The sequence below is a fragment of the Fulmarus glacialis genome, unplaced genomic scaffold (assembly GCF_000690835.1).
Source record: "Fulmarus glacialis isolate BGI_N327 unplaced genomic scaffold, ASM69083v1 scaffold30419, whole genome shotgun sequence".
Classification (NCBI taxonomy): Eukaryota; Metazoa; Chordata; class Aves; order Procellariiformes; family Procellariidae; genus Fulmarus; species Fulmarus glacialis.
Window position 1 is genome coordinate 2,084 of NW_009233089.1, and position 11,857 is coordinate 13,940.

At 39.5% G+C, this 11,857-nt stretch overlaps 1 protein-coding gene across 2 annotated transcripts in view; it reads right to left on the reverse strand.

The window, feature by feature from the left end:
• Positions 1–375: 375 nt before the first annotated feature.
• MCM8 (minichromosome maintenance complex component 8) overlaps positions 376–11,857 on the reverse strand; it is a 16,567-nt gene continuing 5,085 nt past the window's right edge. Inside the window, exons 7-18 of one of the 2 annotated variants that reach the window (XM_009585193.1) lie at positions 11,410–11,495; positions 9,778–9,929; positions 8,761–8,956; positions 7,940–7,970; positions 7,515–7,655; positions 5,655–5,796; positions 4,818–5,013; positions 4,327–4,540; positions 3,177–3,386; positions 2,510–2,586; positions 1,827–2,016; positions 376–573 (exon numbers count right to left, since the gene is read on the reverse strand). In XM_009585193.1, coding sequence (XP_009583488.1) covers positions 481–573; positions 1,827–2,016; positions 2,510–2,586; positions 3,177–3,386; positions 4,327–4,540; positions 4,818–5,013; positions 5,655–5,796; positions 7,515–7,655; positions 7,940–7,970; positions 8,761–8,956; positions 9,778–9,929; positions 11,410–11,495 — 1,728 coding nt within the window. In that variant the 3' untranslated portion in view covers positions 376–480. Of the gene's footprint in view, positions 574–1,826; positions 2,017–2,509; positions 2,587–3,176; positions 3,387–4,326; positions 4,541–4,817; positions 5,014–5,654; positions 5,797–7,514; positions 7,656–7,939; positions 7,971–8,760; positions 8,960–9,777; positions 9,930–11,409; positions 11,496–11,857 lie in introns of both variants that reach the window. The other variant, XM_009585192.1, reaches the window with a different exon arrangement.

Here is an 11,857-nt window from a genome sequence, read left to right on the forward strand (position 1 = left end):
GAAGGTTCCCAACTTTTTGGAAACATTTCTATTCTTTAAATTCCTCAAACGAACTACAATGCTAAAAAACACAACTTATCTTCTCATGAAAGATTTCTGGTTTTAAATTTGTGGGTCCAACATCTCTTTTAGAAGTAAAATCTGTGATGGCACTGTGATAATGTCAATATAAAATACACTTTCCACTCCTCAAGGGCAAGGAAGTACATGCTAGTCTTACATGGTCTCATCTGGGCTAGCAGACCTATAGGATGAGTCAAGCAGCAATACCACATGTCAGCTCGTCCTATGGCAGCTTAAAGCAGGCCTGTGGGCACCGCTAGTTTCTGAAAGGGACTCACACCCCAGTAAGCCACGGTGCAGCAGTGCATTGACTACTGCGGTCGGCTGCAGTTCAGCATCCTTTATTGCTGCAGATGCACCAGTCCATTCCAGATTGAACGATTATGTCTCAAAAAAAGTTTATCACAGTGGCTCTTTTTACATAGTCTGAAGCTGATAAACTCTTGAACCCTTTTTCAAAAGGTAACCCTGGTCATTTAGGGATCCAATAAAGCTTTCAAAATCAGATACCTGGGAAAAAAGAAGACAAGACAAAAATAAATACCAAATTGGAAGAATGGCATTTTATCTGATGTAAAGCGACATAAACAGTTTGAAAGAACTTAGTGAAATAAAGTGAGCTAAGAATAGGTTAGTTTCCTCAGCAAATGCTGACCTACTAGGAGGTGGCATACAGTCAGTTGCACCCTTTTGTGCTTTACTTATACACTTCATGGCATGCAGAAAGTATACAGAATAACACATGTATAAATCTAAGTTTGAAACACAAGTATCCACCAAATAAAAGTCTGATTTCTACAGTTCTCACTGATTTCCAAGTATTTATTACAGGTATAGAACTTTTGAATGGGCAAAAAATATTCTACATATAAAGGGAAAATTAGAATTAATTGATTAGCTATAGGTGACTAGTCACTGAATGAATGAATGATCATGTGAGAGGAGACCTGGCAATAACAGGTTCTATCAGACAGGATTGTGTACAGTCAACATTTGAACAAGTTTGGAGACTGAAGCTGTCTCGCCCCAGCAGGCCAAAGTAGGTTACCCAGGTAATAGAAAGAATAGCATTATTGCCCACAATAAGTTCCATAAAGAGAAATTAATTGTTATTACTTTTCACTCATTACACCTGACATCCAGTTTTAAGTTTTAAATTGGCATTTAAAGCTTTTTGTCACAAAGCAAAAAGTAGAATTAGCTATCGATATTTTTGTTTGGCTGAAGTCCCCCACAAGTACAGAACGCAAATCAATTACAGGATAAAACACATTTGTGGCCATGTGTCCTACTTGATGTTCCTATCAAGTTACAGTATCAGGACCCTTGAAGCAAGAATGAAAACCCAAAAGGCGTATTTGGGCCAGAGAAGGCCAAGCAGAAACATCACTGCACTGCTGAAATAGAACATGGACACCACAACAGTCTAAATTTAGGAACAAAAATAGGTGTGTCACCTGGGGAGACAGAGGAAGTAAAGTACACTGAAACCAAAACTGCCTTTCACAAAACAAAGCTGAATCTTACTAAGGCCCAGCTCCAGAAGCAGAACCAGCCCTTACTAGTGCAAGGAGTTGTTACTGTCAAACAGCTAGCAAGATTAGTAAAGCTTACAAACAACAGCAATTCAGCAAACACTGCTTATTTCTGTTCATTGCAGAGAGGCACAACAGATGTGCCTTTTCCACTTCCCATTTTACAATAAGTAATTTTGACTGGTCTTGCAGTTTGTTGTTGAAGAAATGCTTGATTTCGAGACTTACTCGTATTTGTAGCTCCTTCGCAATCTGTCGAAGCTGTTGCAAGTCAAAGAGATTGTTGTAAGTTCTCTCTGCAATACTGTTAAGGGCAGAAACAAATCTTTTTGCTTGTGACCGATTGCTCATCCCAGACCCATGCTGTGAACGTTCAAAGTCCAGTTTTCCAAACTCATCTGAGTAGGTTCCCAACATGCTAAAGATATATATAAAAAAAGATCAACAAGAGGTAAAAGCAAGAGTGCGTTAATTTGCTTCCTGAAACATAACTGCTTGAGAAAGCTTTCAGAAGCCACATAGGAAACCATCCCCTAGTAAGAAAGTCACTACCTAGGGAACCTAGATTAGCATCTGTCCAAATCACTTTTGAACTTAAATTGTTCAACCACAACAAAAAGAGTAATCACACAAGAGGAAAAACCTTTGGCAGCGCCTCATGTCTAAATTACTGTGCACTATATTCATAACTGCTATGATGATACAACTCAAAGGTCTAAGTGATCGTATTCAACCTAGGGCTCCTGTCAGTTTTTAAAGAAGAGGTAACAAATCTCAACATTGGTATCATGGGCCTAAACTTGATCAAGTAATTTTTCCTCTCTGTTTGCATACCTTTATTAAAAAAAAAAAAAGTCTTTGAACGAATAGCACCGTAATGCTTTATTTATTTTTAGAGCAGTGTGTATTACCTATATTTCATTATTTCTATTACATCCTCAGCATCTTCCTTGGTAGATTTCTCCCTTAATTCCAGCCTTGATCGTGCCTTAAAACAAAACAAAAACCCCACAAAGGTATATTTAAGACATATTACACCTGATGTGAAACAAGGCTACAATCGCCCTACAACAAGCACAAATTTTAGAAGCACAGAGATGAAACCTGAGCCTACAGGATTTAGAGGAAGATTCCTCTATTTTTTTTGGTTAGCGTTTCAATGTCATCTCCTTTGCATTTGGATTATTATGCTGTATCTTCAAGTTTATTTGCTTTTTAGCCATGTATTCTTGGGAAGCAGCAGATCACAAATAGTGTTATGAAGGCATAGCGTTAAGGAAAACAGCAGCAGTTTAAGTTCAGGATGGGCAGCAGCTTGTCCCTGCCTGCACCTACTTTTTCTCCTTTTGCGAGAATGTGATAGATTCTCTTTCCACCCCCTCAAGGGTGTTTTACTTTAAGAGGCTTTAAGCATCAGTAGCTCTTAAGCATTTATAAGTCTCTTGCATTTCACTTTTTTTTTAAACACAAAAAAAAGGCATAGCCATGAATAAGCTGTCAAAAATTATAGGATATCAGTAGTAATTTAGGAATAATCCCTTTGCTTTCAATCCCTTAAGTATTACACCTTGAATTTACCTCCGTAAGTCGAATCAGTGACTCTAGCTGCCTCGTGGTGATTGGTGTGCTGTCTACTCCTTGGTTCTGTTTCCGGAGCTCAAGGTAGAATTCCTGGAGGACCTGAGCAGCTTCTGGAGATAAATTTGGGTGAACGTACTGCCGAGCATATCCAACATACTTCCTCAGCAGCTGATGTGGAATGGCATCAAAGTTTTCTCCTGGTAAGATCTAAGCCAATTACAAAGAGCTTAGATTTCTGTCTGTCAGAACCCTATACAATAAAAATTTTAACATAAAATCTTCATCTTCTATGCAGTCCATGCAGAAATCTTCACTGTAAGGGCTTTAGTGCTTCATATATGAACCATATACTTAAAAAGTACATACACTATGCTTAGACATGTAATTGAACACACTTGGCCATTTCAGAAAAAGCAGCCGAAGCCTCTCACTTGAAATGATAGGAAGTGCCAAATATGATTTAACTATATCAATAATTCTTTCTCAAAAAAGAGAAAATCCAGTTTCCCCAATCGTTATAAGATATATCTCCACAGAAGATCAAACCATCACTGCTGACATCCCATTTCCAAAAGTGCATGGGTTTAGCTCCAGTAGGGGATATTTCTCCCGAGACCTGGCATTTGACAATATCAGCTCTCAAACTGATCACTTAAGTTTAATGAGAAATATGCTTCCCCTCCTATAATCCCCAAATCTTCATGAGTTGCAGATGCCCAAGGATTTGTTTACACACTGCTTTATTCGGATTCAGTACTTCACAGCACATCATGTTATATCAAATTATTATATCCAGTCTAGTTCTGTAGCTCTTTATTGAAATCTAACACAGCAAATTTGCTTTAGAGCATTTCATGCAAAGTGTCTTCTCATTACCACAACCAAAAAAAACCAGCTCAGCCAATAAATTCTCTTTTGTGTGGAGATGAAGATGGCTTGAGACACATCTTTAGCAGCTCCAGCAGGGTGGGTAATATTAGCTACAACAGACAATTGGTAGAAACTGGTGGCTGGGGCTTTAAATCTTTCCTCTTTAATTCAGAGCCAATTATCAGGAGAAGAATGGGAGACTGAGGGCATCCAGCAGGTCTCCATGCAATAAAACCCACAGGAAAGGGCATAGCGACAGTCACAAGGCAAGTCCTACCTTTAGTCTTTCAAGCAGTGGTCGATCTGAAACAACTTCGAGAACAGAGCGATCCTGCGTGTTGGTACGAGTCACAACAGCGCTGCTGCATGCTGCCTGCTTTCCAGCTCGGATTGCCATCACGTGCTCAGACAGCAAGTGATCGTGATCTTCATTTGGAGTGTCCAGCAAAATGAAAACTAAATCAAACCTCGACAGTAAGGCACTCCCCATTCTAGAGTAAAGACAAGAAAACCACACAATGCTTGTAAAAACGTGGAAAAATTACAGCAACTCTGCTCCACTTCAAAGACATTTAGAAAGTCCTGTCCCATTCATTCAGAATGAAGTAGAACAGCAATTTCTCTCTCAAAAACCATGAAAAATTGTTACAGTAGGTTTGCGTTCAAGCTCCAGGAAACTTGAAAGCAATTATATACGTACTACAAGACTGCCAGAAGCACCTACACCTAAACATGAACTATATCAGCAGCATTTCAGAAAGTGCTCACTTTAAGTTCTCGGACACTGTTTTGGCTTTGTTATAATGTCCTCCAACTGGGTTTGCTGCAGCAACAATAGACGTCCGAGCTGGCAGACTGCAAACAATGCCAGCCTTGGCAAGGCTGATACTTTGCTGTTCCATGGCTTCCAACAAAGCCTGATGCTGGTTTCCCATCTTATCAAATTCATCTATTCCACAAATACCTGGAAGCAATTAGCACAAGACAAAGACATATTAGAAAACACATTAACTGATGGAGAAGTGTATGCTACAATCCAGTGCTGACTGTACAATCTGACAGATTGTATGTTACAATCCACCAGAAGTCCAACCTAACGTCGTAGGGACTGCAGGAGACATTGGACCAAGTCTCCAAGGTTTGTTTTCATTCCATGCTGCCGCAGCTGAACCATTATGAAGTTGGCCTGGCTCACAGAAGCAGTGTCTTGATTAAGATGACAAAACAAGCTTTTTAAAAATAGAAGTAGACGACAAATCTCATAAGTCAGCTGTCTTTCAAAAACAATAAGAATCCAGTAGCTGCCATTAAGTCAGAGATTTCTCAACAAGGAAATCCATGTTCTTTGACACATTAAACAAGGCTGGTATGTGAATTGCAGAACTCCAGTTTCCTACACATCCTAAGCCCTAGGAAAGCAGGAACCACCTCCAGAGAACTCACTGGAGAAGCTCAGAACTTCCCAAGACATGGAAAGCCAATGTCATACTTCAAATTTACATTTTTAGTCCACAATTATGCAAGCACTGTAGTTAACCTTAGACTCAGCAGCACACCCCCCCTCCATGTTTGTTCATACAAAACCTGTAGCATTACGAGTATTACCTTGATCTCCAAGCACTAAAGCACCAGCTTCCAAGGCAAAATCTCCAGAAGCACCATCTCTAGACAGTGTAACAGTCAGGCCAGAGCTGGTGGAAGTATTACCACAAACATACACACCTCGAGGAGCAACGTTACACACTGCCTAGAAGAGAAAGAAATACTTTTTCCCTCCCCAAGGTGAAGAATTTTATAAGTGTTATTCTAGAGAAACAGTTCAAAGCAACCCCAAATTTATTTTCTTCTACTTAATGTGGCCCAACAGTAAAGTTATAACTCCTCGCAACCCCAAGAGACATACTTCTGCAAAACAGCAGAAATAACTTTGGTCACAGTACTTGCACACAGCCGCGTCTACGTGTTAACTAGGACTTTGGGCACAACGTTTACATTTCAAAGTATATTGAAATGCTTGGGGACATGCTGTCCATCACGGAATTGCAGATACATAGTTTCTGCAACCCCAAGGTCTGTTTAGACTAACATCTTGTCTGAGTGCCCAATATAAGCCACTTCAAAGGAAGCATGCATAGTTCTCCCCACAACTAGGGGATGAAAAACAGTCCTAGTCTTGTCCACACCTCTAGTATCCAGAAAGCAGCTTACAATTTGAAATATGAACTAGAAAAGCAAAGCATGGTAAGCTTGAAGAAATTTTACACAGGCTGGCAAAACACAGACGTGTTGCAGTTAAATTTGCCTAGAATACGGTTACCATAACTGGATTTTCCTAGTAAATCTCTACAGTTACTGGTGCCTCTGTTTTATTTAAAAGATGACACCCAAAGCATATTTGTTCAGTATCAGATATGTGACAGGCACTGAGTATTGAATAAAAAAACCAACGAAAAAAAAAACCTGGCTCCTACAGAGCTTTGGTTTTCTCCTTGGGATTTTTTCTTCTGTGACAGTGATGACAGAGGAGCCTTGTCTCAGGGTCTTATCTGAGGAACATATTACTAGCTTTTCTTGAATGGCATTCCATTATTTAGTAATGATGTGAAAAAACAAATAATCTGCTCTATGCTAGAGAGTCCCCATTCAGTGAAAAAATAATTTAAAAATTTGTTTGCCAAGATGCTTGCATACAAATCCATCACTTCGGTTAAGTTATTCAAGTCATATCCTAATACAACATGTCCACATTAGAAAGACTCAGACTTTTTAAATGAGGTGTGCAGTGTTGCAGGTGTGGGTGAACTCTGTCCCTCTTTCACTTCACAGTAACCATGGGAAAACACATGGAACTTTAAAACCATTCAGTTTAAGATGAAAAGATTATTTTACTAACCGATTTTGTCAGTCATGCAGAAATGCCCACCAAGATTAAAACCCAAACACAGCAGCAGGTCCCTTTCCTAAAAAGCCTAGAGATCTGTGCTAGCAACATAGAATTAGGGTAAAAGAATGGAAGTAAACCTCACAGAATGTGAGTGACATGGTATTTAAAGTTGCATTAGTTCCAATAGTGGACTTATTTTATTTGACAACGGATCAGCTAAATGAAGATAGGAAGGAGTGAAACTCCCCACCGCAGAAAAGGGTTGGTGAAAAAAAACTATATAAGGGCAGGACAGCAAGCCTATACTTGAAAGCTCACAGGCTTGACCAAGTATACCTGCTTTGGTAAGTGTTTTAACAGGCATGATCCCTTCTGCAAGGCTCCCTGGAAGGAGAGGACAGCAGGGGACCCCTTTGAGTACTATCCTATATTTGAGGCATCCTACGTGAAAAGATGGCTCCTGCCAGGCTCCAGCAACCCTTTGGTCTTAGCACAGCTATCCTACCATGCTTACAAGGAGTCAAGATAGCAACGAATTAGAGAAAAATACAATCAGACAATAGAAATAAATCAACCCATACTTGCAACATTTGACTTTTTCCTAATCCTGGATCTCCAACGACCAGAACGTGTGGATCTCCTCGCACCGGGATTCTGTTCTTGTCATCTACAAACTTCTGACATCCTCCAAATAACGCCAGGGCCAAACCTGCCTTTACAATCTGTAGTGGTACATACCAACACTAATAAGTATTTGATCATGGTGACCAATACTGACAGCTCCCTAGAATTGGCTGTAATAACCCTTTCCTTCTGGATGGCTGAACTTAAGGGTATAAGACCGCCACCTCCTTGTCACTGAAAGTGACTGTGAGTCACAGTCACCTGTAAATACAGTCCCTGTCCCTTCCCCCCACCCCAGATAAGCTTTATAAATCCTTTAGGAGTTTACTGTGGCATAAACATTTCAAACTGAAGTTGCAAGCAGAGCTGTTAAATTACTTACCTCATGGCCATAGATTGCAGGACAAAGAGAGCTGAAAAACAAGGAACACCATAACGTAAGCGGATTATAAGTTAAATAATCACCTGTTCTGTCTCTCTTGTCATACAATACTTCTATAAACATATAACTTTTGGTTAGCTGTTGCTGAATTTCTAACAGAATCAGTTTAAATCAGCAGCATCGAATTTCTTGAAATTTTCAGATAACCAGATATGCTTGAAATAAGAAAAGCCTTTCATCTGAGTTCACACAAAGACAGAGGAGAACCAGTTTCCCAGCGGTTCCTGCACCCATTCTTATCTTGATCAAGTAACTACGTGTAACCCTCCTTTTAAAGGTGCTAGTTTCATGTTCTTTGACTCCACTGGGAGGACTGGAGGCACACTCCAGCTAGAAGAGTACTTCTCAGTCTGAACTGAGAGTCTTTCACACCCTCTGCTCAGTTCTCACACCTCTTTTCTCTGCTCTAGAAAAGCAGCGCAGAGAACAAAACAGTGCTCATGAGTTGAATTTGCTCAGTAAGGAGGAAAATTAATTAATTGGGGTTTTTTACCCATGGCTTTCCGTCTCAGGGTTGAACTGAAACACTCCTAACTTCCCTGTATCCTTAAATCCCTCCCAGAGTCCTAACATCCCCACTGCAATACTTTCACTTCCTCCCAAGCCCCTTGCCCACTAAAGTTTGTTAAACCTCTGTGGTATCTATTGCACAAGCCTTAGGCATTTCATAGCCTTAAGATTAGCTGTCACATTTGTCTGAAGTTGGTCATGCTCATTCAGAAGTCTAATCCTAGACCTAGCCTAGGTCTGACACAACTTACTTCACGATGAGCCTGAACAAATTTTCCTCAGCTTGAATTTCTTGAACAGCATAGAGGTCTTTAAGCGAAAACTCCATGAACGATCTTTGAAAGGTCTCATCATCAAAATTCTTTGGTTTTTGTCCTTTACTGTTGCTGACAGAATTTGCCTCAATGTACAACAAGAACATACACTTGTCATTCTTATTTTTAGAAGCTCCTGTTAGAAAAATTGAGAAAGGATGAAGGAATATTTTTTTATATCATTAAGTACTTAAGTACTTAAATTCTTTAAGTTCCCTCCATTTACGTACACAATAAAATATTTTGCTGGATTAGGAGGGTCTATGTGTATAGAGAGAATTTTCTCCCAGAATAAATTAAGTTTTCTAGGAATTTTAAATTATTACATTATTCTAGTCAAATATAAGTTGAATATAAAATGTTTCCACTCAATATTTAGAGGGAAAAAGAAATCCATAGTGCAGAAGAATTAAACATGTAGCTTAATAATTAATCATTTTCTATATCCCCTAATGATTACTGAGCAGAGAATGTGGTCTCACAGTAAATCAGTAATGCAGTTCTCTGCAATATATTCTATTACAGCCTCACTGTGGTGGGGGGGAAAGAAAAAAGAAAAAAAAAAAGACGACTCTCAGAGAGACTTTAGGACCACCTTACATCAGTGGTCCAGAGAAGGCTTTCCTATCAGCTGACATACTAAAACATCAGATGTCAGACTGGCACTTCAGATTCAGGACCACAAGTGGGTTGCAAAACCCCCTCTCTATCATTAGACAAAGACAGTGCTCCTCTTGGACATTAGAGACAGTGCTCCTCTCGGACAGCGCTGCTTCTGGCTTTTTCAAAATAACTCCTCGTTATAAACCTTTGGGAACTTCTGAAGAAATACACACTTAGTGCATTTACAACTTTGAGAGCTCAGATTAAGGGGGATGGCTGTTGTTGTTCTTGTGTAATCACTAGAAAAATCCCCACCCTAGGAAAAAGGTGTTCTCAGCTGATGTATTTTACCTTCCTCAGTGCTCGACACTTTTACTATCCCTGTAATTGTGACCATATCTCCTGGGACACAGCTGTCCACAAGATCTTGAACCAGTTCACATTCGATTGTGCGAGGGATTCGGCCTGCTTCTCGCTGATCATCTGACATGAGTTCCTGCACCCTGCAAAACACGAGGTGAGCGTACACTCCATACATAACACTTCCAATTCAATTACGGCATACAAGGTCTGCAGCTGTATGCTTCCAACCAATACTTTCCAAACTGAAAAGGGAGACAGCAGAAATGCCCTGATAAACACTAGGAACCACAGTGCTGAATTTGGAGAAACAGAATTTTTCTGTTCAGACTTTAATAAATGGGTATATATTATGCATAAAACCCAGAAAGACAATGACTATGAACTCCAGAAATAATAATCAATGTTGAAATTCAGATCTTCTAGCACTGATGAGCATGTTCATGTAGAAATAATACAGTACGTGAAATAAGATGGACCTCATATACAAAAATTAAGAGGTCAGACATTATAGCCCTGATGAATGCTTAATTGGCATTTTAACCCTAGCAAAGACCAAGAAATTCCTCAGACCACAACAAGAACACTCTATGTACAGTTGTACAAGGCTAGCAACTAAAAAGTCCTTTAAAAGTTTCCAGTTTTCACTCTGCACTTAGAGCTCTGATTGTTTTCCTTGAGGCTCAGAGTCAAGCTTGTCTTAAGAAGCTGCAATAAACAGCACCCTCTAGAGCTGCTGACAAGAATGTCAGCACTACTTTTTTAAATGACTTTTACTACAGGACATTAATTAAAAAAACCCATATTTAGATGTCATTTGGCACAGTAAGACTTTCGATACAGAGCACATGAACTTACAGAATCTCTATGTAAGAAGTGGGAAAAAGTAAGCAGAGTCCTGTTTTTTCCAAGCTGACAGCCTTACTGCAGTAAGCTAACAGGATGGACAAGAAACAACACATCAAACTCTTCTGAAAGTATATTACGGGGCAACAATAGAACGGTCATAGCGCTGATAGCGTATAATAGGATGGAAGCGATGAAAACCAGATACCAGATTCCCCCATACCAAAGGTCTCACAAATTTTAGGGATACCTACTTGCTGATTAGACATAGAAAGTAGATGAATGGGCAGGCACAGCACTATTTCCTTCTACTGAACACCTTAAGGACTGGGGACACAATCAACATCACTTCAAACTAAGATTTTTTTAACCCTCAAATTTACTTTCCATTCATTCAAGTCAACTGTTGCAGCTGAGCAATGTAATTTAATAGGGCTTTTCTAGCTGACTTACAGCTTATTAAAAGCAATCTTTGAATAACAGATGCAACCAGAAACGATCAAGAAAAGCTGCAGAGAGCACAAACTGAACATTTCTTAAAGAACTCAGTCATGGTAGGAGGAATTTCCAAGAAGCTATTATATCGAGTAGGTTTAATATACAAAGTATACTAGTGCTCGGTAAAACAACCACTTTGTAATACAAATTTTGAAGAGTGCTTGCTGCAAAAGAATAAGATTATTAAAGTTACACAGTGTAACATAGAATGAGCCATCCTGTCACTTTTTGACTACCCTGTTGCGTTACATTTTTGTGCAGAAGGGAAGACATGCTTACTTAACAGACTGCCAGTCCACTGTAGTGGTTAAAGGAGAGCTTCTGTCAGCTGTGAAGGACCGGCCACGGCACTCAGGAACAAGGCACTGCAACAGTAGTAATTCTAACTCATTCTCAACGTTTTTTTAAAATCATAATTTGAAATTGCCTTATTTGGTTTAAAAAAAGAAAGCAAAGCAATGTGATTCATTAACACCATTTCAGGAAAAAAAGCTAGTTAAATTAGGACTACAAATTAGCACATACATAATTAATGAAGAGCTATCAAGCACAGACACCTGAACCCTGACTCATAGTTGTTAGAGCAAATACAGCTGAATTGTATGATCCCATGGGTGAACTGCTTTGAGTTTTTGGGTGTTGGGGGGAGGGGAGGTGGTGGGTGCTTTTTTGTGGGGGTTTTGTTTGTTTGTTTGTTTGGGGTTTTTTTTGTTGGGGGTTGTTGGGG